At 39.3% G+C, this 26,131-nt stretch overlaps 1 protein-coding gene across 1 annotated transcript in view; it reads right to left on the reverse strand.

Annotated features, from left to right (window-relative positions):
* The window catches only part of srpk1b (SRSF protein kinase 1b), an 81,789-nt gene extending 55,963 nt beyond the window's left edge, over nt 1-25,826 (reverse strand). The window contains exons 1-2 of the mRNA XM_039749287.1: nt 25,727-25,826; nt 25,427-25,481 (exon numbers count right to left, since the gene is read on the reverse strand). Coding sequence (XP_039605221.1) covers nt 25,427-25,481; nt 25,727-25,739 — 68 coding nt within the window. The 5' untranslated portion in view covers nt 25,740-25,826. The remainder of the gene's footprint in view (nt 1-25,426; nt 25,482-25,726) is intronic.
* Between the last annotated feature and the right edge of the window lie 305 nt (nt 25,827-26,131).

The raw sequence follows: 26,131 nt of genomic DNA on the forward strand, positions 1-26,131 counted from the left end.
TTGGGTCCGAAAATATAATCTTGTAAATTTAAACAGTGTCAAAATTAGAACAGATTAGCCTGATAAAATTAATTCTGGGAATTTATCACCCAGGAGATAACAGACTCATTGTCCTAAAAACATTAATCTGGGTCACCCCAAATTGACAAATCTCAATTTAGAGCAGCAAGAGCATAACGGAGAAAGAGAAGGTCAGAAAGGAAGCATACAGCAATAGCAGTTATACACACCAATAGGTGCATTTGTACTTTATCCTTACAAAAGAATCAAATGCTATCAGTGGTAATTAGGACATTCAAAAAAAATGATGAAATTTTACTCATACAAACTTTATGAATGCTCACTAAGGTGGTTAATCTGTGACTGGTCATTGCTAAGCAGTTTACTGAACTTCTATTGTGTTCCATCAGCAACTACCTCTTTTTGAACAATGTGGCAGCACTGTTAGGATTATGTATTTTGATTTCCCTAGTCCCTTTAATATCATCCAGCCAACTCTGTTAAGGGGTGAGCTCAGAGATATGCTGGTGGATGAGCCTAAGGTGTCCTGGAAAACTGACCATCTGTCAAGCCCAGACTCGAGGACTGTGCTTCGGATATGGATGTGAGCAACACTGGTGGACCACAATGAACAGTCCTGTCGCCTTTTCTATTTACACTTGAGACTATAAACATGAAACCAGGTCATGTCATTTGCAGAAATTCCTATATGACTGTGCACCTTAGGGTTTATTGATAAGGACGATGAGACAGAATAGAGGTGTCAAGTGGAACACTATTTTTTGGTGCAGAAAGAATTGTCTGCAATTTGGCATCAGCAAAACCAAGGAACTGCTTATTGACTTTCACTGCACCAACGAGGCTCTATTTCCAGTCAGTATTCTGGCAGTGGGCGACGCGTAGAGGTGGTGCACTGCTACAAGTACTTAGGAGTTCACATTAGTGACAGGCAATTCAAAAGTTCTTTTTTTTTTAGTCATTCTGGTATATGATTGAGAGGAGGTTTGTTGTTTGTCATAATATTTATTTAATGGTTTATTGAGCTTCTATAAAAAGTCTAACTTCTTCCTGGGCACACAACACATGAAGTGTGATCAATATCCATATGCATTAATCAGCTATTGTAAATTGTTTTAGTAGGCAAATCTTTTGTTGTTTGCAGAATTACTGCCCACTAGGTTTTTTTTTTTTTCTCTCCAAAAAGTAGATATGACAAATATAATCAATCCAGGTAGGAATTAGTGATTTAACAAATGAACACTATAACTTTGAGACAAGTTATACAGATTTGAAGGACTAACACTAGTTGGGCTGAATCCACACATTTTTATTTAATAAGTTAGCTTTTATCACTTAAGTGGATTAAGTGGGTTTGAGAATATTACGTTACAGTTCTTAGTGCTGCTGCCCCTCACAATTACAGAGTATTTTATTCAAATCCTGCCCCAGTCATTAAAGTGTCTGTATGGCTTTTACACATTTTTCTTCCACTTTTCACATACATGCAAGTTAGGTTAATTGCAAACTCTCCACTGGTGAGAATATGTGAGTGTGTGCATTAGTGCTCCCTGCCATATACTACAACACCACCTTGCCTTTGCAATCCTCCAAAGGGCAAAATGTGAATAATAAATGCATGAATGGGCAAACACCTATAAAAATGACATTGTCACTCTTATAAATGTCAATAAACTTGTTGGCATTTGTTTGGCATTTCTACAACAGATTCTAACTTTCCTACAACAGCAGCATTTAAGACTGAAGTAAGGAAGCACTTCATTACACAAAGAGTTGTGGAACCCTGGAACAAATAACTGAGACATGGAGATGAAGCAGAAACCTTGACAACCTTTAAGAAGAATCTGGATCAGATGTTGGGACAGCTTAGCTATTAGCTAAACAAACCTCTCGTTTGAAAAATTTCATATTGTCTTATGTAACAGCAGTTTACTTTGCACAAAACACTAAGCAAAAAAAAAAAAACATTAAAGAATGTCAATCAAGGGAGATGAAGGAGGTAACCAAAAACTCCAGCTGGAATTAAATCTTCTAAGAGAAGGAATACCTAGGAACCCAGGAACAATCCAGCAGACTCGCCCGAGATTTTCAATGATGTCACATACCTGAGCAGCATTATCAGCACAGACCAGAGAATTAAAAGATAACATACACACCCCAGGAAAGAAAGAAAAAAAAAAAAAATTTTAAAGTCCATATTTTTGTAAATTTACCAACACCATCATTTAAAAATTTAACTCCTTTCACAATGATACTTCAGAGAAATGTCAATTTGCTGGAAGCCTGGACATTAAAATATGTTTAGCTTACTGACTTGGACATATGCCAAGAAGTAGAGCAATCAGAATAAATACCTAAAAAAACAAAGATGATAAAAATGGATGCCCATCATTATATAATTTAGCTTCAGCAAGCTAAAGGGTCAATATTTATGTATATTTTAGGCTTAAAATGTTACTACATACTTTCATTTTTAACAAAAAACCTACATCATTAAATATCCTCATGTGACTGGTTGCACTTCCTGGAGCAGTAATAACTTGTTTTTCACCCTCCGTCATTTACCTCGAAATCTCCGCCATTCTCCTTTACAAATTTGCCTTAGATGTCATATCAATTATATTTTTGAATAAACCAGTTTTTGAGACACCCATGTTTGGATGCAGGGCGGCACGGTGGTGCAGTGGTAGCGTTGCTGCCTCGTAGTTAGGAGATCCGGGTTTGCTTCCTGGGTCCTCCCTGCATGGAGTTTGCACGTTCTCCCCGTGTCTGTGTGGGTTTCCTCTGGGTGCTCCGGTTTCCTCCCACAGTCCAAAGACATGCAGGTTAGGTGGACTGGCAATTCTAAATTGCGCTTGGTGTGTGGGTGTGGGTGTGTGTGTGCCCTGCGGTGGGTTGGCACCTTGCCCAGGATCTTGCGCCCTATGTTGGCTTGGACTGGCTCCAGCAGACCTCCCCTGTGACCCTGTGGTCGGATTCAGCGGGTTGGGAAATGGATGGATGGATGTTTAGATGTCCTTAAGCCTGACTGACATTTAGGCTTAAAACAGAAGCAGCAGCAATGGTGAAAAAAATCATTTTGTGTTCCTTCCATATGTCTATGAATAAACAACAAAAAATTTAAAATAGCTCGCTGAAGTCATATAATCAACTGCATATCATTTGGCAGAGAGATAAACTTATTGTTGCTTTTCCAAGGAGAAATGAATGTGATCAGTCTATTTGATGTTATACAGGCTATGAATGCTAAATGAACAAAATTAACACACAATAGAAAATTACAAGCAATGCTAAACAGGACCATTCCCACTTGAGAAAACATAAAATACACTACAGCTCAAGATGATATGATTTATTAAAAATGTGTACTTAACTATCATTTTGAAACACTACTATATTAAAAAGTGGAAATGTCTAAACACATTCTCAAATCAGCTAAGCAAAGATGGTGCATTTGTTAGCACAACTGCTTTACAGTAGCAGGTGTCTGGATTTGCGAATCCACTACCATTCACTGTCTGTAAAGAGTCTGCATGTTCTCTCCTAGTCTGCCAGCACTGCTCAAACTGTAACTAATAATCTGTTTTTCCTTCCATATCCATAAGAAGTGCATTATATTATACAGGGGTGGGCAATAGTAGTTTTACAGTTGTTCAAAAGACAAGCAGGTTATGATTATTACAGTAGCTTTAACAACTGAACAGCTTTATTAATTTCATTAACTCAAAAAGAATGGCACAATACACTTAGATACAATCTCCAAAGTGATCAAATTGCCAGCCTTCATTATTTACACATTCCTGCAACCTACTTGCAACTATAAAAACTTACTATTGCCTACCCCTGTAATTACCCTGTAATTATTGGCAACACTAGATTTGACCATTTTGAGTAAGTGTAGTCATGCCTTGGGTGGTCCAAGATTGTTAGCTTCCAAGTGCCCTATACTACAAAGACTCCTGCTCCTTTGACCCTATAATTAAATTAGACAGGTCAGGAACAGTCACGGTTTTCTATCATGTAATAACAAAAAGAACTCCTTTGTGTGAAAAGAAATTGGGGCAATAAATGAACCAGCTCTTTTTTGTATAAAAGATATAAAGATCTGAAAACAAAGATTATTCAGTCTCCTGGTTTAGGGAAAGGCTACAAAAAGCCATCTCAGAGGTTTAACCTGTCAGTTTCAACTGTAAGGAATGTAATCAGGAAATGGAAGGCCACAGGCACAGTTGCTGTTAAACGCAGGTCTGGCAGGCCAAGAAAAATACAGGAGCAGCATATGTGCAGGATCATGAGAATGATTACAGACAACCCACAGATCACCTCCAAAGACCTGCAAGAACATCTTGCTGCAGATGGTGTATCTGTACATCATTCTACAATTCAGCGCAATTTACACAAAGAACATATGTAAGGCAGGGTGATGAGAAAGAGGCCCTTTCTACACTCACGCCACAAACAGAGTCGCTTGTTGTATAATGCAAATGCTCATTTAGACAGGCCAGGTTCATTTTGGAACAAAGTGCTTTGGACTGATGAGACCAAAATTGAGTTATTTGATCATAACAAAAAGTGCTTTGCATGGCAGAACACCACCGCATTCCAAGAAAAACACCTGCTACCTAATGTCAAATTTGGTGGAGGTTCCATCATGCTGTGGGGCTGTGTGGCTAGTTCAGGGACTGGGGCCCTTGTTAAAGTCGAGGGTCAAATGAATTCAACCCAATATCAACAAATTCTTCAGGATAATGTTCAAGCATCAGTCACAAAGTTGAAGTTACCCAGGGGTTGGATATTCCAACAAGACAATGACCCAAAACACAGTTCAAAATCTACAAAGGCATTCATGCAGAGGGAGAAGTACAATGTTCTGGAATGGCCGTCACAGTCCCCTGACTTGAATATCATCGAAAATCATTGGGATGATTTAAAGGAGGCTGTCCATGCTCGGCAGCCATCAAATTTAACTGAACTGGAGAGATTTTGTATGGAAGAATGGTCAAAAATACCTCCACCCAGATTTCAGACACTAAAAGGCTATAGGAGGCGTCTAGAGGCTATTATTTTTGCAAAAGGAGGCTCAACTAAGTATTGATGCAATATCTCTGTTGTGGTGCCCAAATTTATGTTCCGGTCTAATTTTGTTATGATGCATATTACATATTTTCAGTTAATCCAATAAAGTTAATGTCACTGCTGAAATACTACTGTTTCCATAAGGCATGTCATCTATTAAAAGGAAGTTGCTACTTTGAAAGCTCAGCCAATGAGAAACAAAAATCCAAAGAATTAAGAAGGGTTCCCAAATTTTTTCATATGACTAAGTATGAGTCAACAACATGCAGAAAGTTTTTTGCAGTAATCTGATGACATTTTCTAGCAAAACCATTAGAAAACTAAAGTTGATCTGTACCTTTAGCAGAGTATCCTACCCAAAAACATCACTAAGTTACAGGGAACACAGTATTGGAGGACACCAGATTTAAAAATTGGGAAAAGGGTGTATGTTTAAACCACAATTGCTCGCATCTTTTTCAGAACATAAGAGCCATTAGAAAAGTAGTGATGCGAACACTGCATTCAGCCCAACAAGACAGTCCATCCTATTCATCAAGATTTTCCAAAAGAACGTCAAATTCAGATTGGAAAGTCCTTAAAGTTCTACTCTCTACAAAACTATTTGGCAATTTATTCCATTTGTCTATAGTTCTCTGTGAGAAGAAAACTTTCAAAGCTTTGTGTGAAATCTGCCTATAAGTTTCCAACTGTGTCCCAATGTTCCAGAATGTATTCTAAAGTAACAAATGAGATCTACTGTACCAATTCCTTTCATAATTTTAAATACTCCTGCCATGTCCCATGTCTCCTAAAGGGTGCAACTACTTCAGTCTCGACTCACAGCTCATACTCTTGGAATCAACCTAATCACTCTTCAGTGTACAGGTAGTCCCCAGGTTACGGACATCTAACCTATGACTTACGAATGAGGCCGCAGCAGTGAGACATGAGCCTCAGTAACTGCCACTCCGTCATCTTTGGTCTGGGGATGTTGCAAGTGGAGTCAGGAGGGGGAAGATTTTGCTGCTCGTGCGGTGAAGTGTCCCTCGGGCGGCTCCCGGCAGCAAGCGATGACCCATGATCCATAGTTACCAGGGCCACAGCTATTGCTCGTTTGCAGGACGATGGTTCGCTGCCCTCCCACTAAGCCGCCGCAGCTACTGCCCCTGACTGGACGCAGGCTGGATAGAGCACAGGGAGGTGTTTCATTGCCCGTCCAGCATACACAGCTGGTAATGCTGCAAGCGGTGACCCGGTTGTGGCTGAACGGAGGCCATTGAGGGTGAACAGGGCGGCGGGGGTAGCATTGTAGTGTGTCTTGGATGACTGCCTGTTGAACTGGGGTTGGGCAAATCACTACTTGCCTTTGGCTGCATCGTGTTCATTCTCGGTGGGCGGACGCTGCAGGCAGCATACTGTACCCTGTACCCTCGCTTCCCCCATTCATTCTCAATAGCAAGCCTGCTTGTACTGTTACACACATAGCAGGAAGTTGTCTCTTGTCAGTACATCAGACGTGTTGACGGGTGCCTTCCTGCTGTGATAACGTGTATAGCACTCTACAGAAGAGCTCATCTTAACCCTTTGTCTTCACCCTTCAAGAATGTCTCTGAAACACAAATCTGATGCAAGTGCTGGTGATACAGTAAAGAAGAGAAAAAACATCACCATTGAAAATAAAGTAGAAATAATAAAAAGGTCAGAAAGAGGTGAAACTCCATCGGTCAACAATAGCATTTATTAAAATAATGTACGTGTTCTGATACAAATTCAACTTAAGTACAAACCTACAGTCCCCATCTCGTACGTAACACAGGGACTGCCTATACTTTCCCTAATGCTGCTATGTCTTTTTTGTAATGAATGCAGTTCTCCAGATGAGGCCTCATTAGTGTATTATATTAAACAATAGCAAAATACACTTGCTTCGCAGCAGAGAAGTAGCATGTTAAAGTTATGAAAAAGAAAAGGAAAATTAAAAAAATAACATAACATGATTTTCAATGTAATTGTTTTGTCACTGTTATGAGTGTTGCTGATAGATAGATATACACATACATACATACTAATAAAAGGCAAAGCCCTCACTCACTCACTCACTGACTCATCACTAATTCTCCAACTTCCCGTGTGGGTGGAAGGCTGAAATTTGGCAGGTTCATTCCTTACAGCTTCCTTACAAAAGTTGGGCAGGTTTTATATCGAAATTCTACGCGTAATGGTCATAACTGGAAGCAGTTTTTCTCCATTTACTGTAATGGAGATGAGCTTCAACGCCGTGGGGCGGAGTTTCGTGTGACATCATCACGCCTCACGTAATCACGCAGTACATAGAAAACCAGGAAGACCTCAAAAACATGCATTATATAATTGAGAAGGCAGCGAAACAATAAGAAGCGAGCGAGTGATATATACAACCATATTTATGAGTTCTGCTACTTCGGAAACAAAGCACGATGTAAACCTACACTTTAAATTAAGTTCATAGACAGGCTGCGCTGGCGCTTGTAATTTAGTGCCTGCCCATATAAGGCCGTCCGTCAGCGGCAATCCAATAGCAAACTCCCACTAAATATTCACGGGTGAAGGACTCTGCTTATGGAGAGGAAGATGAGATGGTCAGGGTGGTGTTTGACACAAACTCAGCGAAACTGCGAGAGAAAGGACTAAGGTAACATTAAATACAGCCATGGACATCGCACGAGATGGCACCAGCACAGCTGGGAACCTTCGATGCATGTACACCAAGCGGCTCACGTGAACTGACGCAGTGCACAGATAAAAGCAACAGTTCCAAAGAGCTGAACAAAACCAATTACACAATTGAAAAGGCAGCAAAAATATGAAACGCCTAATACATACAAGCATATTCATAAATCCAGCTACTGCGGAAACAAAGCACACGTTGGAAAAGTCAATGTCCCGCTAAAGGAAGACAGTGTAAAAACCCGTGCATGCAGTGTGTCAGGTCTCAGATAAAGAAGAAGACGAGCTGTTTATTGATGCAGTAAGAAACGAATCGATGAATGAAACCTGTCATCTTTACAACGATTGACAAACACGGAATGTAACTTGAACACAACACATCCTACAAATACGAACCTGATTGAAAGAAATAATGATAATCAAATCCTTGATGACAGCAACACTCAGTAACACTCACAAAACAAATACTGTATATTGACAGTCATGTTACGCTATTTTTAAAACATTCCCTTTTCTTTTTCTAGCTTTTTTAACACACTACTTCTCGCTATATATGTGTGTATATATATATATATATATATATATATATATATATATATATATATATATATATCCCGATCTACATACTGAATAATGGATACTTTATTCGCCATCAATGATTGTTTTGGTAAAGCCATACTCAGTGTATTCATTAGATGAACGGTAAAAAGTAAGAGCGAGGGAGGATGACTTATTGAGGCATGCAGGCTGTAGTGCGCTCAACTCTATCTGAATTGCGCGATCACATTTGAAAAATATATCTTTTCAAGTTCTATTTAGTCCATATGTGTCAAACTCAAGGGTCAGGGCCACATCCGCCCGGCGTAATTATATCCGCCCGAGATCATTTTATATACTGTATTATTGTTATTAAAGCCCGGTATATGAAGCGCTGGTAACACAATAAACTACAGATCCCATAATGCAGCGCTTCAGCTGCCTTGCCAAACACTTACCGCGTTAATCAAGTCTACCTTATGATGCTGCAAGTTATTGAAGCTAGCTCACACGATGCTGAAGAGAAAAGTTGATTCTGAAAATAGAGCCTTTAAAACCGATGGGAGGCTGAGTATATGTTTACTGAACCCGTGTGTCTCATTTGTGGAGCTAATGTGGCTGTAATTACAGAATTTAATCTAAGACGGCACTATGAGACAAAACATCAGGGTAACCTGAATGCAATGCAGAAGATACAGAAATCAGCATAATTAAATAAGAATCTGACACTTCAGCGGACGTTTTACCCGTGCACAATCACAAAGTGATTTCAAGTGAAGCTGCTTTATGGGAGACACAAATGCACAAGTGCACCTTGCCCCACTTTCCCTGTTGCCAAGTAATGTTAAACCAAGTCGTCACTACGGTGTTCCCAAACACGCACTTTGCTGATAAACTGAGCGCACTGAGTTTGCACGGCGCTTTGGTGACTTTGAAGAACAAAAAAAGTCCGTCTACATGTGGCTCAACCTTGTGCATGTTTGATAGCACATATCTGTGTGAGAAGCTCTTCTCAGTGATAAAGACTAACAAAACAGCACACAGGAGTCGCCTCACTGATGAGCACCTGCAGTCCATCCTGAGAATCTCCACAACACAGAACCTCACACCAAACAGAAACGAACTTGTTGCCAAAAAAAGATGCCAGGCGCCCAGCCCTAAAATGACATATGAGCAAAGACAACTGAATGATTTGATTTGTTATTGCTGAAAGGAACACATTTTATTTATATTTCCAGGTTTTGTTATGCAGCATGTTCATATTTGAATTTGTATAATTTTGACAGGATATATTTTTATGGAGAGCAAAATATTATAAGTTGTTTAAGGTTTGAGTTGATTTATTCACTAATAATATTCCTGTCTGTTTTTACCATTCCTACCAAAGATATTTCTGTCGACTAAATAAAAATTCCTTCTATTTAAAATTTAAATAGAACTTGAACAAATACGATAGTTCATAATATCCACGCAGACTTGCACGTAAGAGCGGGAGTTATCCGTTTTAACAAGCAGCGTATTGCACTGATACGAAATAGCTGTGTGTGTATATATGTAGATATGTATGTATATGTGTATATGTATATATATATATATATATATATATATGTTTATATATATGTGTGTGTGTATGCATATGTATGTATAGATATGTATATATATATGTTTGTGTGTGTAATATATAATATATATATACTAATAAAAGGCAAAGCCCTGACTGACTGACTACTAATTCTCCAACTTCCTGTGTAGGTAGAAGGCTGAAAGCTTTGGCAGGCTTATTCCTTACAGCTTACTTACAAAAGTTAAGCATGTTTTATTTCGAAATTCTATGCGTAACAGTCATAATGGTCGATAACGGTCGACAACGTCCGCCATGTTGAACTTTCTTATTTATGGCCCCATCTTCACGAAATTTGGTAGGCGGCGTCCCTGCACTAACCGAAACCAATGTACGCACTTATTTCGGTGGTATGACGCCACTGTCAGCCATCATATTGAACTTTCCAACGTCACTAATTCTCCAAATTCCCGTGTAGGTAGAAGGCTGAAATTTCGCAGGCTCGTTCCTTACAGCTTACTTACAAAAGTTAAGCAGGTTTCATTTCGAAATTCTACGCATAACGGTCATAACAGTCAACGTCCGCCATGTTGAACTTTCTTATTTATGGCCCCATCTTCACGAAATTTGGTAGGCAGCTTCCCTGCACTAACCGAAACCAATGTACGTACTTATTTCGGTGGTATGATGCCACTGTCAGCCGCCATATTACAATACAATACAGTTTATTTTTGTATAGCCCAAAATCACACAGGAAGTACCGCAATGGGCTTTAACAGGCCCTGCCTTTTGACAGCCCCCCAGCCTTGACTCTCTGAGAAGACAAGGAAAAACTCCCAATAAAAACCTACAGTCCCCATCTCGTATGTAACCCAGGGACTGCCTGTACTTTCTCTAATGCTGCTATGTCTTTTTTGTAATGAATGCAGTTCTCCAGATGAGGCCTCATTAGTGTATTATATTAGTGCAGAATGCAGCTGCTAGAATCCTAACTAGGAAAAGAAAATCTGAACACATTTTTCCAGTTTTAATGTCACTACACTGGTTACCTGTGTCATTCAGAATTGACTTTAAAATTCTGCTTATGGTTTATAAAGCCTTAAATAATCTCGCCCCATCTTATATAATCGGAATGTCTGACACCTTATATTCCAAATCGTAACATTAGATCTTCAAATGAGTGTCTCCTTAGAATTCCAAGAACAAAACTTAAAAGAAGTGGTGAGGCGGCATTCTGCTGCTATGCACCTAAAATCTGGAATAACCTGCCAATAGGAATTCGCCAGGCTAATACAGTAGAGCAGTTTAAAACACTGCTGAAAACACATTACTTTAACATGGCCTTTTTATAACTTCAATTTAACTTAATCCTGATACTCTATGTTCAATTTCCTCATAATAATTACTCATGGTGGCTCTAAAATTCGTACTGACCCCTACTCTCTTTTTCGGTTTCTTTTTCCGGTTTCTTTGTGGTGGTGGCCTGCGCCACCTCCACCTACTCAAAGCCTCATGATGCTCAAACAATGATGGATGGATTAAAAGGCAGAAGTCTACGTAACCATCTTCAAGTCCTTCCGTGAGAACCCTAAATCCAAAGAGGACTGTTTCATTTATGTTAGGTAGAATGCCCAGAGGGGACTGGGCGGTCTCATGTTCTGGAATCCCTACAGATTTTATTTTTTTCTCCAGCCGTCTGGAGGTTTTTTTTTGTTTTTCTGTCCCCCTTGGCCATTGGGCCTTACTCTTATTCGATGTTAATTAATGTTGATTTATTTTGTTTTTCTTATTGTGTCTTTTATTTTTCTATTCTTTATTATGTAAGCACTTTGAGCTACTGTTTGTATGAAAATGTGCTATATAAATAAATGTTGTTGTTGTATCCCCTAAACTTCTGGGGGTCGAGGAGCGTGACAAACATCAGGTTTTCGTGGTCTTGAAATCTGGTCTGTGTCTGGCAAATAATATTGTCTAGAATCCTGCCATGGAGTTGGCCGTAGTGTGCGCAAGGATCTTGCGCTCGGAGCGCCTGCAGTGCATTCAGTGGCCTTGTAGAGTTCCTCATATCGGCTTCTATCCAAACAATGGGTCTGAATACGGTGACGTTGCCGTACGCCTGCTAGAGGGCCCTACTGACACCAACTCAAAATCTGATTGGCTTGAGCAACAGATTAATCGACATTTATTCTGTGTTAGAGTGCCTGCACAACGGATTGTGAAGGCCTCTCTGCCTGGTAACAAATGATGGCTGAAATGCTTTAATACGAAAATACATGTCTGGAAGCAGCACAACCATCGGAAAAGCTATGAAAGGAAGCGGACAGACTATTTGGAATTATTTAATAAGTATTCATGGACAAAATATAATTAACATCAGTTTGTGATTCAGATATTTTTTTAGGCCAGCAGAGAAGGCATGACTTCGCCAGGTCTTTAGCATCGAGGCTTTATACCCCTGCGTCTTCTAATTAAACTTGTATCTCGCAAATATCTTGTGCGATCTTGCAATGTCCACGGCTTTATTTAATTTTAGCTCAGACCCGGCACTTAAAAGTTTCTCTCACACTTTCGCTGAGGGAGGGTTTCCGCAGTAGCTGCACTTATGAATATGCTAAGCACAGTCCTTCACCCGCGAATATTTACCTTATATGGGCAGGCACTCAATTACGAGGGAGGCGTGATGATGCGAGACGCAACTCCGCCTCACACGGTGACTGAGCTGCAGGCTATTACAGTATATGGATGAAAGTAGGTTCCAGTTATGACCGTTACGCATAGAATTTCGAAATGAAACCTGCCCAACTTTTGTAAGTAAGCTGTAAAGAATGAGCCTGCCAAATTTCAGCCTTCTACCTACACGGGAAGTTGGTGAATTAGTGATGAGTGAGTCAGTGAGTGACTGAGTCAGTCAGTTCAGTGAGGGCTTTGCCTTTTATTAGTATAGATAACCTCCCTTGGTTTGGACTCTACATATTGCACGGTGTGTCCTAACATTCTAATAGCTTTCTTAATCGCTTCTGTACATTGTCTGGATGTAGATCGTGATCAGTCTGCTGCGACTCCTAAGTAATCTTGTAAGGTGAACATTCAACCTTCAAAACTCCCACTGTGCATTCAAATCTGACATTTACATTTCTACATATAATACTTCACATTTACTTATATTAAATTTTATCTGCCACAAATCTGCCCAAGCATGTATGCTATCCAAGTCCCTCCATAACAATTAAGCAGATTCTACATTACCTGCCCTTTCACCTAGTTTGGTGTCATCTGCAAACTTGACCAGCTTATTGATTATATTCCTGTCTTGATCATTTTGACCTAGGCATCTTTTAATAATATTAAAATTGTATTCTCTATTATCACTCTTTTATCAGTTTATAAAACCTATAATGCAGTTAACCTACATTATATTTTATCCCATCAAAAGCTTGACTTTTTGAAGGAGTCAAAGCCATTGGCCATCTGCATGTGATTACTTTGCAACGCAAATCAACATTTCTGATGGTGGTGTGTATGCATGAATGTCTGCCAAAAATAAAAAATACTAAGCAAATGAAAATAATGCAGAGACCTAGTATGCAATTAACCTATGCTGCTACAAAATACAGTGAAGCAATACAGACTTAGCTTCTTTTTTTTTTTTTAAATTGTTTTTAAACTAAACAAACCAAAGAATGGTGTATTATAGACAACACTGTGGACTTTTATGTTATTGCCACACCTGGAGATACAGCTGGCTTTTCCACTGCTGCCAGTCCATCCCCCTCTTCTGCCTTGGCCCATATATAGTGGGAGGATCTCTCCCAAATAAATAGGACTTCTGTTGCCAATAAGCTTGTTCAGCAAAATGTGAAAGGGAGGAACGTGTACAGAAAATTTGAGGAGCAATGAAGAAAGCCAGTACTGCTCCCAAATTATTCATTTTTATTTTACTGGTTTTCTGTTGAGACCCATACATTGTAAAGTGTTTTGAGTATGTGCAATGTCTGAGAGTGTAGCTATAAGGCTTTAATGTGGTTCCTACCCCACTAAGCTATCATACTGTTCAATGATCTGCTGAGGTTTCACCCGTTGCATAGCTGCACTCTGATCCTAATCCGGGTGGTTCATCGTGTGCTGGGTGACACACTGTAATCAGCGCATGCTCCAAACCTAAGCAGATATTTTGCACAGTTCAGGGAAAACACGGTAAATACTAAGACCATGAAGATGTAGGCATAAAGTTCATTCATCTAAAGATTTAAGACTACACTCGGATTTGTGCAGCACAGAAGCAATTCATTTTAAACATTGGATGGATTGAAATAGGAGAACACAGTGTCTGCCTAAGCGATATTAGTGAGAAGCCAATGCTTCCTCATTCAGATAGAAAGCAAACATGAAGTCCCACTGTGCATTTAGAGCCCTCACCTTTTGCATTTAAAATGTAACCCCAGCATTCAATGATAACTATAATAATAATAATAATATAATAACAATAATAATAATGATAACTACACCTCCACCATAAGTTTATCAGAACTGACCGTGCAACTAATGTTGATTTTTCCACTTTTGCAGGCAGATACACAACTGCAGGTTAATAAAGTTCTTTCTCCTTTGAACCTCACAGAAGTGACCAAGTTACATCCAAAGAATTACTGCCTAAAGTGATCAGTGCTTATGTTTAACTAACTTACTAAAAGTTTGACAAATACAGTTTCAAAAACTACAGGCTAAAACCTCATTACATTATAGCTACAGAGTGCACACACTACACAGATGATTAAGGAAACACATTACAGTCGTGCACTGATGTACGGCCAACTGAATTCAGGCACTTTTTATATTTAACAGCCAAGGGCACAGATACAACAGTAGGGTAATGTCCTAGAAAATGCCAAAACCCATCCACATTAACAAAACTTTTATCAATATTATTATTTCACAGGGTCTTGTATGTTTTCTAACTCTTGGAGGACCTTTTAAGGTTATGTTTGGAGCTGCTCCACATAGTTAATGCTCATGTATTTGGACCACACTGCCATCCTTACAATAGTGATTCGCAACCTCTATGGTCCTGCACCCAAGTTTTGCGTGTTTTTAAATTCAAAGATGATGCATTAACAGCAACTGCAAACTGCTTCCTTGGTGAAACAATTACACTTAAAATGGTAAAATGTACTGCACAGCGCTGCTGATCACTTAGGAGATGTGTAACGACTCAACAGCAGCAATTTGGGGCACAAGATAGCATTTGAGAAACAATGGATTAGGCAATGCACCATGGTCCACTCACAAGACAATGATGGCAAGTTGCTACCCACCTGTAGCATGTTCCAGTTATTACAAAATACCGTCTTACACAGACCCAGCCCTGAGGCTGTCAAGACACACAGATAGTATTATGTTACTCCATATGAGCAATTAAAGTATGCACAAAGGAAACCCAACAAGAACCACAGGGCCTCAACTGCAATGACCTGTATACTTTGTGACTGACATACAGCTGATCTGACCTTCAGCCAAATGGCTAGTCCTAAATGGAGCCACAAGTAAGCACATAACTGTACTTTATTCCTTCCAAAAATTACTGAATGCTAGGTGAAGAGTATTTCAGGATAGTGATAGTAAAAGGAAAAACATACAAAAATGCAGGTATGAACTGAGGAAAGCAAAGTTACTAAACACCAATGTGGGGTGGGTAGAAAATAGATAAGTATAAGCAGCATAAAATGCCTAAAGATTACATATCAAAGCCTAATTCAACTGCATCAACATTTTCTCTCCAGGATAAAAGTAATGCTTCCTACACCCTACCATGAAAACTCCCTTCCAAAATATCGACAGCTGCTCTCTCAAATTGTGAGGAAATACTCCGAGAGTCCATGGGATTTGTTGTCTAGAATATTCTTTTAACCAGGACCACCTCCAGTTTGAATATAATCAGAGACATCACTGGATGTCATATATCTTGTACATCATATCATCCTACAGCACCTAAATAATAAACACTGCTTTGCCAGAGGACACCTTCTGCCAAGTGATTTTGAACTTACTAACTGGCAGACAGCATTATTATTTATTGTTATTTTTTCACATTGATCCTAAACACGTGTAACACACAAAATAGTATGCTAAACCTATTGCTATGACCACAATCCCGTATAGAACATGAACTCCACTACTATCATAGGCCATTTCATTATTGTTTGAGATAAGGTCTATGAAGAATAATATAGAACAGATGCACCTTTTGACAAATGGTGCCAGGACAACTTTATTTATCATAGGTCACCAACACCATGAAGCTTTGCCTTAGACTCCACAAAGCAGGAGGCAAATAAAATCCCATCTGTATTGATGGGGAAGCTGTGGAAAGGGTTCACATCTTTAGATTTTTTGGAGTTACCATCAATCTGAATGGGAATCAGTCAATCAGTTACAACCAGCATGTTTACTTCCAGAGAGGTCTGAGGAAAGTCCTGGTGTCTTCACCTACAATCACGGTCTTCTGCAGGAGCGCAGATGAGAGCAAGTGTGTAAAAATAAGATTCTTCACATAAGAAATCCTATAAGTCCCTATAAGATGCAACTTTATGCCTCCTTCACAAACATAGCAACATACTCGGGCCCTGTAAACCAAATAAAAACCTGGTGGATGGGCAACAATGGCTTAATGTATACAACATGAAGAAGCATCGAAAAGATTGTGAGCTTGCTGCAATTTCTCAACCAATTGACAAGCTGCTCCACCAATAGTGCTAGTGGCTATATAAATGTTCTCCAGATATGACAAGTTCTGCCTTAACCTCTCTCCTTTTTCAGTTTTGTCATGATATAAACATACACAAAAATACTAGATGGACAACACTCCCTTCTGTTGGCACAGTCCTAAGACACACGTTATTCTTCTTTGCTTGTAGGTGCATTGTATGCTTTTCATTTCCAGGGAAGCACTTATTGGTTGCCAGCTCTAAAACCTTAGCACTACATATTAAAAATACACTGCTCACAAACCATTGACATAAATTAGATATGGAAGGCAATAGAATCATCAAGTTTCACCTGCAAAAAAAAAAAAAGCATTTCACTAAACCAGAAGATTCCTAGTTTAGTCCTCAAGCTTATATTCCAATGGATTGCATGGGTATGTGAGCTGTCCTTTAGTTTCTTATTCTTAAAAATTCTGCAATATTTGTATGTTTTGCCAACATTTGAAATCCTCATTTTCTTTTTTAATTCATGATCTTTCATAACATTAGCTCCCTTAATCAGATCCAAACAATGACAACATTGAACGCTAAAGAGACTTCAGAGCCACATTCTTCTGTCTGCTCAGTTGTCAAAAATGGTCTCTTAATGAGCAAACAAGTGAAAATGGCAGTGAAATCAGGAATACTCTTTAGCATTCAATGTTATTTACATCTGTGTCTGCACTGCTCATTGCTGAATATCAGCATTTGAATACAAATGAGGGTGCACACCCTAATTAACCAAAGGTTAATTAAAGGGACAATGGCAACAAACACAAGCATTTAAAGCTATACAAATATTTATGAATTTCTTGGGTATTTCTATAGGGCAAACAACTTGACCAAAGTTAAATTAAGAATTCAGAATGAGGTGCTAATTATGATATTCATCGGACTAAATATTTGCACCCATTATAGTACCCCTAGAACTAAACTTGAAAACCACTGCACCAGACTACAGGCAGGTTGTAGATACTACATGGACTGGACCGGCATTACAGCCAGAAGAGGGCATGATTCCTCACCCAAATGGAAGGCTCCTGGAAAGCAGACAGGCATCCCTGCCAGGGGAGAGAAAGTGGCTAGACCCAGAAGAGATGGCTAGAATAGATGGATGGACAGCTCACCAGAAGAGGTCACTAAGGATTTTTTATTCCCCCCAGGCAATAGATGGCAACAATCCATCGTACCGGCACCTATTCAAGAACTAATAGGGAATGACGGAAGTTGTAGTTCGGCAGCACAGCCCTGCTGGAGTCCGTGGGTGACATAAGGGGGCGCTGCAGGGAGAAGCATTCCCCAAAATACAGGACTTCGATATGACCCAGAAGTACTTCCATCAGGCAGTGGCCCTGGCACTGAAAGTGCTCCCGGGTTCTCAATAAAAAGGACCCTTATCCAGGAGAGTCAGAACTGTACAGTGAGAAGAAGAGAGGTATTGTGGAGAGAGAGAAAAAAAGAAAAAGGGGCTGTTTATGCGTGCTTTCATAACTTTTGTGAAGAAGTACCGTATATAATAAACACACCATTATTTGAACCCGGTACTCTTGGTGTGGTCATGTTTGGGGTTTGCTGACACCCCAGGTTTAACATCACAAGGTTCAACATAACATCCTCAAATCTATTTATTCAAATTTGGGTTCATGGAGAGGCCAAAGCCTATTCTGGCAGTAATGGACAAGGCAGAAAAGTGTCAGGGAGAATATGTTTGAATTCTTGATGTCCATTTTGAGTTGATACATTCTTTTACTGTCTGCGTGAGTTTTGCAATGGGAAATTCTAGTTATCCATCTTAAAAATCAATGGATTGAACATACAACATTCATAAACCTTTTCCTTCAATACAGATACTTTAAAACAAGTGTGCCCAATGCATTGATCGTGATCGACCGGTAGATTGGAAAGGTAGTGCAGGTAGATCGCGTTGCATTCCAAAAAAAGTTTTTTTAAACATTAATCTATCATATATCCTCCCTATGGCATTTGCCACTTGATTGACATACAGGGCGGCCAGTCTGAGATCTCTTTTCTTCTAACACACTGGTCATCCTGCAAGCAAGATCAAACGTGCGAGCTACTGCAAAACTCCAGCCGTGATCTAGTTAGCCTCCCAATTTATATCGACTAAAAAAGGCATTTAAAAAAATTTGTTTGGGGAGGGTATGGGCTGGATGTGGAATTGGAATAGGATTTTTTTTCTCACACTGTCACAATCAAAGTGCGTTTGTCTGATCTGTCAATCTATCATTGCTATTCCAAAGAAGGCAAATGTGTAAAGGCACTTTTGAACTGTTCATAAAAACTACAAAACTGACTTCCTTCCGAGAAAGAGAGGGAACTAAAATTGCAGTTAATAGGACAGCCATCATTTTTCTCTTGGCTGAATTTAAAAGCTCTTTGACTGCATTATTCGGCTCTACTTATTTATGCAAGTCAGCCTTTTCCCCCATGAAGATTATTAAATCCAAATACTGTAGTGAACATAAATGTATTGAATTGTTATTGTGCCATAATGGTTATTCAGTTATGCATGGTACAACAAAATATAATTTTATGTATAAAAAGTATACTCAGTGTGTATACAGGTGCCGGTCATAAAATTAGAATATCATGACAAAGTTGATTTATTTCAGTAATTCCATTCAAAAAGTGAAACTTGTATATTAGATTCATTCATTACACACAGACTGATGTATTTCAAATGTTTACTTCTTTTAATTTTGATGATTATAACTGACAACTAATGAAAGTCCCAAATTCAGTATCTCAGAAAATTAGAATATTGTGAAAAGGTTCAATATTGAAGACACCTGGTGCCACACTCTAATCAGCTAATTAACTCAAAACACCTGCAAAAGCCTTTAAATGGTCTCTCAGTCGAGTTCTGTAGGCTACACAATCACGGGGAAGACTGCTGACTTGACAGTTGTCCAAAAGACGACCATTGACACCTCGCACAAGGAGGGCAAGACACAAAAGGTCATTGCTAAAGAGGCTGGCTGTTCACAGAGCTCTGTGTCCAAACACAATAATAGAGAGGCGAAGGGAAGGACAAGATGTGGTAGAAAAAAAGTGTACAAGCAATAGGGATAACCGCACCCTGGAGAGGATTGTGAAACAAAACTGTGGGGGAGATTCACAAAGAGTGGACTGCAGCTGGAGTCAGTGCTTCAAGAACCACCACGCACAGACGTATGCAAGACATGGGTTTCAGCTGTCGCATTCTTTGTGTCAAGCCACTCTTGAACAAGAGACAGCGTCAGAAGCGTCTCAACTGGACTGCTGCCGAGTGGTCCAAAGTTATGTCCTCTGATGAAAGTAAATGTTGCATTTCCGTTGGAAATCAAGGTCTCAGAGTCTGGAGAAAGAGAGGAGAGGCACAGAATCCACGTTGCTTGAGGTCCAGTGTAAAGTTTCACAGTCTGTGATGGTTTGGGGTGCCATGTCATCTGCTGGTGTTGGTCCATTGTGTTTTCTGAGGTCCAAAGTCAACACAGCTGTCTAACAGGAGGTTTTAGAGCACTTCATGCTTCCTGCTGCTGATGAACTTTATGGAGATGCAGATTTCATTTTCCAACAGGACCTGGCACCTGCACAAAATGCCAAAACTACCAGTACCTGGTTTAAGGACCATGGTATCCCTGTTCTTGATTCGCCAGCAAACTTGCCTGACCTTAACCCCATAGAAAATCTATGGGGTATTGTGAAGAGGAAGATGCAATACGCCAGACCCAACAATTCAGAAGAGCTGAAGGCCACTATCAGAGCAACATGGGCTCTCATAACACCTGAGCAGTGCCACAGACTGATCGACTCCATGCCACGCCGCATTGCTGCAGTAATCCAGGCCAAAGGAGCCCCAACTAAATATTGAGTGCTGTACCTGCTCATACTTTTCATGGTCATACCTTTCAGTTGGCCAACATTTCTAAAAATCCTTTTTTTTGCATTGGTCTTAATTGATATTCTAATTTTCCGAGATACTGAATTTGGGACCTTCATTAGTTGTCAGTTATTATCATCAAAATTAAAAGAAATAAACATTTGAAATACATCAGTCTGTGTGTAATGCATAAATCTAATATACAAGCTTCACTTTTTGAATGGAATTACTGAAATAAATCAACTTTGTCATGATATTCTAATTTTATGACCGGCACCTGTATATCTCATTTTTAATGTAGGTAGATCATTTCGACATGGTCATTTTAAAAGTAGCTCGCAAGCCAAAAAACTGTGGGCACCCCTGTTTTAGAAGTTAAATTGGGGGGCATCTCCCAGGATTTCTTTCATGCACTTCTCACCTTGGGTACTACAGCTGTGCTCACATGAACGTCAACACTCAAGTACCAAAGTTTTCCCATTTATGTGGGAAAAAAAGGGCAAAAAAAAAAAAAAAAAAACCTGATAACTGCTGATATCTACATTTACACTTACATCAGTGTTCTACACCTGACTCGCACAAAAACAAAAGAAGTACTAGTTACCACTCTACATTTTTAGGTATCCACCTCAGAAAATCTGTGCATTGGAGTGATGTCAGAAATAATGAAGGTAGTGGAAAATCCTAAAGCTGAATGTTTAACAGACCTGTGCAACATGACTGAGTGAGGGGAGAATTCCTGAAGACTGGAAAAGAAGTGTGCTCATTCCTTTAAAAACAATCAAAAGGTTGATCCACTGGAATTTGGGTCATATTGAACAATCCTCTTAACCTAAACATTGTTGCAGGTGTGCCGTACAATGTCTGACCCTGAGCTCTGTCTCCAGAAGCTCATGCGAAAAGATAATTTCCTCTCTGGGATTAACAAACTATATAAAAATCAAAATACCAAACGATCAAGCTTTTGGACTTACAAATCTAAAGCACAATATAAAATTCCAGAGTAGAAACTGTTCAGGTGTTTAAAATAACCATCTGGCTGCATTATTCAATTTCAACTCCATACCTAAGAGATGGTCAGACAGGAACTGCAGACACAGTTGCCAAGCTACAAAAATCAGGTTTTGTCAACAAGGAATGAAAATTCTTCATTGAAATGTCAATTAAAAAGAAAATGAATTAAAAATTCACTAGTACTCCAAACATTTTAGAAATGCATTCCAAAACCAAATACCCTGGAGAAAAAGTCAACAAAGACCACCCAGCTTGCATACTGAGATGGGATAAATAGTGTATAAAATGATTTATGTGTCACAAATCTGTGCCTTATGGGAGTATGGTAAAAGGAAAACTACTCTTAAAAGTAGGAAATATAAAATCTTAAAAATAATTTTCCAGAATGTAAGGTTGCCTTTTGCATCCCAAAACTTTAGCACTGTAATTGGGGCAAATGTGACATGACACAACACCTTCAGTCATAATTTATTTTCAGTATGACTGCAGAAAATAAAATTAATGGTGAGGCTCATAAATTAAGGTGTTATGAAAAGTCACAATATTAAAGCTATTTTTGAAATAAAAAAAATATTACTATGAACTACTAACTACACAATTTGTCTGAAACGTTTTGTGAGACACCAAAAAAAAAAGTGGAAGATTATTCTGTGTTCTAGTAAGACCTAACTTGACTGTTATGGTATATGTTTGACACACCCTGCAAACTTTTTGCTGCAAAAAACGGTTCCCAGCATGAATGATGGTCCCAGCAATATCACATAATGGTGAGGACAGACTTCTCCCTATAGAGTTCTGGAGAAACACTATGGAGGCAGACAGAAAATGTATTTAAAGGAAAAAAAAAAAAACACACACACAACAAGTAAAGTGAAATTAACAAGGTAATACTGCTGCAGCTCACAATGGATCAAAACTAAGAAGATATTATTTATCTTGATTTTCCGAAGGCTTTTAATAAAGTATCATTTGAAATGTTAATGATCAAACAAAAAAGTAGCAATTCAAGGAATACTAACGGTGAAGGGAATTTTTCAGAATTGGGCAATGTTAAAAGAGCTGACCCTCAGGGATCAGTACTGGAGCCACTGCTCATTTCAATATAAATAAAGGATCTGGACAAAAACATCTCTCAATTATATAAAAAAAACCCTGGGACAAGATGTGACTTTTTCAGAGACATACTTTCACGTCCCACAAGGTGAGACTTTGTGCCAAGAGATTTAACCATGTCCCGGGGCCGGAAATAAAAGACAAAGAGTAGATGACAACGTACAACGTCGTAAAGAATTCAAAAACGTTGGCGCGATACACATGCAGAGCAGGTTAGAGATAAAGAAAGTACTAAAATTTGAAAGTCTCAAAAAAATGATAGTAAAGATCACATTAGTGCAAACAAATGGAAATGATTACTCGATGAAATAACGGAACAGTGAAAAGAGATTGAACATATTGTTCGGATTTAAACTTTAAGTCAGAGACTTGTAGATTTTCTAACTCATGTTGCCATCAAGGAAAAGTGGTGTTTCTTCTCAAAGAAGAGGCGTATCCATGAGATTTAAAAGATTTGTTGTTGGGTGAAAGTGAAATCCACATATACGAGCAGCAGAGATGCAAAGTTGCTGGCCAGGGGGTTGGTGGGCAAAGCCCCCTAGTAATCAATAAAAGTAATTAAGTTTGCAGATTCGACCAAATTAGGTTTAAGAGCAGGCAATTTAGAGCCAGATAAATAGTACAAAGAGATGACATACAGTCTTGAGCAGATTTGTGGCAGATGACATTTAATGTAACAAAAAACATGTAAAAAGTAAAAATGGTAGATATGATCACACAATGGGAGGTGTGAATCTGGAATTACTCCTTATGAGAAGGACCTCAGAGTGGACTCATCATTATCTACAACCAGGAACCATACAGAAGTGACCGAGAAAACCAATTGGGCATTACGCTATAATTATATCACAATGTGTGAAGTATAAGCCAAGGGGCGTTATGCTTAAGTCATATAACATACTAGTAAGGCCTCACCAGGAGTACAGTGTTCATTTTTGATCTCTACATTAAATAAATAAAAAAAAAAAAAAAAAAAAAGAAGTGCTAGAGAAAGTCCAGAGAATACTGAAATTGAAGATCCCGAGTCAAAGGTTTTGTTTACCAATTCCAAAGCCCCGGTTCCTGTCACATGTATTAATGCTCTAAAGAGATTTGTAAAATATTGAAATAAAGCCATACAGGACTACCTTAAAATCAAAATTATGTATGGAGGCCCAGTAAATGTTTAGACCTCAATTTAATGGAAATTGTGTGGCAGCAGCCACTGAACGTAAAACAATAATGCAAAAAAGATCAGACAAAAATTAAGATTGTCTAGATTTCCAAGGCTCATAAACATACCTTTATAGAGTTGGCACCCATGACAAGCACACCATCAACTCCGCCCCAGCCACCTCCACAACCAGGGTGGCGAACTTTGGTACTATTAGTTGCTGCGCCCTCCGCAAGAGGAGAGAATAAACAATCTGTTTGAATTAAAAATGAGTTGTCTTGCTGCAACAGACTATAAGGGCTTTTGACTGCTAAAAGGCTACTTGTATACTCAAACACAATTTATTACTTGGCACACCTTCTCCATCAAACTTCACCCTTTGTAGCAAAGGGTTCATTGGTGACAAGCTAAACAGGCTGTAGCATTAGTGTGGCAGGCACTGGCGCTTTATCTGCATTAGCAAGTTTCCTTTCAGAGACACAAAGTTAGGACCTAGCGAACACTGCATCCTCAGCATAAAGTAGCAAATAAAAAAAAATGCTTAAAGATAAAGGAAACTCATTTACTTTAATTATTAAGGCTTTTGACAGTGAAAGGGGTAGTGTCATTTGAACATTTTGCAATAGTTTCTCTACCTTGAGTACTCATAATGGCAGCAAATCAGTAAAATGTACTTCTATCAAATATTAAGTCACAAAAGAAGCAAATTCTTTATAGTTCAATTTAAAAAAATAAGTTTAATATGTTCTTGTTTAATTTTACTATGAATAGTTAAAACTAATTCAGGTAATACCTGAAGAGTATATACTGTAGCACAAGAAAATCGTTAAAAGTGTGCAAGGAGGAGTGTGATCATTTTTTAAAACATCTTTGTGCATATTTTTTAACAAAACACAAAACTGATGACTGTGTTAAAAGTAAACAGACACAGCTAAAGAAACAAAACTGTTGGCATACACGTCCCCCGTCCCACATCCAGACCGTGACATTTGCTGGAAACATTCTTACCCCTACAGATACCCACGCACACGTCTTTAAAATACGTAGGACCCAATTATTTATATATATATTCCACCTAAAAACGGTCTCCCTGTTCCTCGTAACGTTGCCCGCTCTCAATTGTAAATCGATCCGGTCTTCCTGCGTTTTGGTAAAGCCATGTATTTTTGAAATAGCTTTTACCATTATTATAGTCGCTGGATTCCGGGAACTACGAGTGGAGTTAGCCCTTGGCAGGACACACACCCCGCCGGGCAAATTCTATGATTTCGATCTAATATAATTTATAGATTTCAACAGTGTGAACAAAAAAGTGAACACGGGGGCGATCCTTGCAACTCCACACAGGAGTTATCCCAGCCGATGCCCAAGCGCCATCCGCTAAGCCACCATTCAGTCAATGTCTAAACAGGCACATAAAAAGAGAAAGTTTTCCAACTAATGTGAAAGCTCATTTCTGTTGCATGCATGCTAGAATGCAAACCAGCACTCTGACGAGTGACGTGAACCAAGACATTGTGAGTAGGCGCGCACAGTCCATGTGCGAGAGGCCTACCTCATCCTCGGCCTCGAGTGTACACATCCGCGGATATTGAGACAAGTATAAGCAAGGGGAATGGACAAAAGAAAAGAATGCAGCTTACTTTTTGAAGCACTTTTTTGCTTTGGTCCGCTTCTTTCTGGCTTGCAAAGCGAGCACTTAGACAAAACAGAAAAACAACAAACAGAATTAAAATTATTGAAAGAGAATCACTCGTCTCCCGGTAACTTCGCACGAGTTAACCGTTAGACTGCATCAAAGCTTCTCGAAAACGCAAGCCGGCAACTTTGAGAACAGCGCTCAACAGTGCGAGCCTCAGCGTGCACAGGACCTGTACAGATCGGCGCCACTTTAAAGTGCGCTGCCGCCCATACCCGAAACCCAAATCACTCCTTTCCCTCACCTTTCTTCTCCATGGTCCTCTGGGTCTCTCACTAAGCTACCCGCTGTGCTGGAAAACAGGCGCTTGCGCTTAACTGCCAAAGTAGGCTTGGTAAGCCGGCTTTGACCCCGCCCCAGAGACACGCCCCCTAAAGGGCACCGCCTTTTCTCATGTCCGCGTGCTCATGTTCCAGCCACGCCCATTACTCTGACCCTTCTGTTAGCACTTGCTATGCTTCTGCTCTTGTAGTCGTTGCCAGTTTTGTTCACGCATGGTTCGCAGACTTACTTTGGCACCTTTGGTGTCTGCTTCATATCTTCCCATGCATTCATCCATTTATTATATATATATATTGTGACGATTAGGGGGGGATTTTTCAAAAAGGAACGAGATAGTTGTAGCGCTCGATCTTACATAAATGATCTT

The sequence above is a fragment of the Polypterus senegalus genome, chromosome 3 (assembly GCF_016835505.1).
Source record: "Polypterus senegalus isolate Bchr_013 chromosome 3, ASM1683550v1, whole genome shotgun sequence".
NCBI lineage: Eukaryota > Metazoa > Chordata > Cladistia > Polypteriformes > Polypteridae > Polypterus > Polypterus senegalus.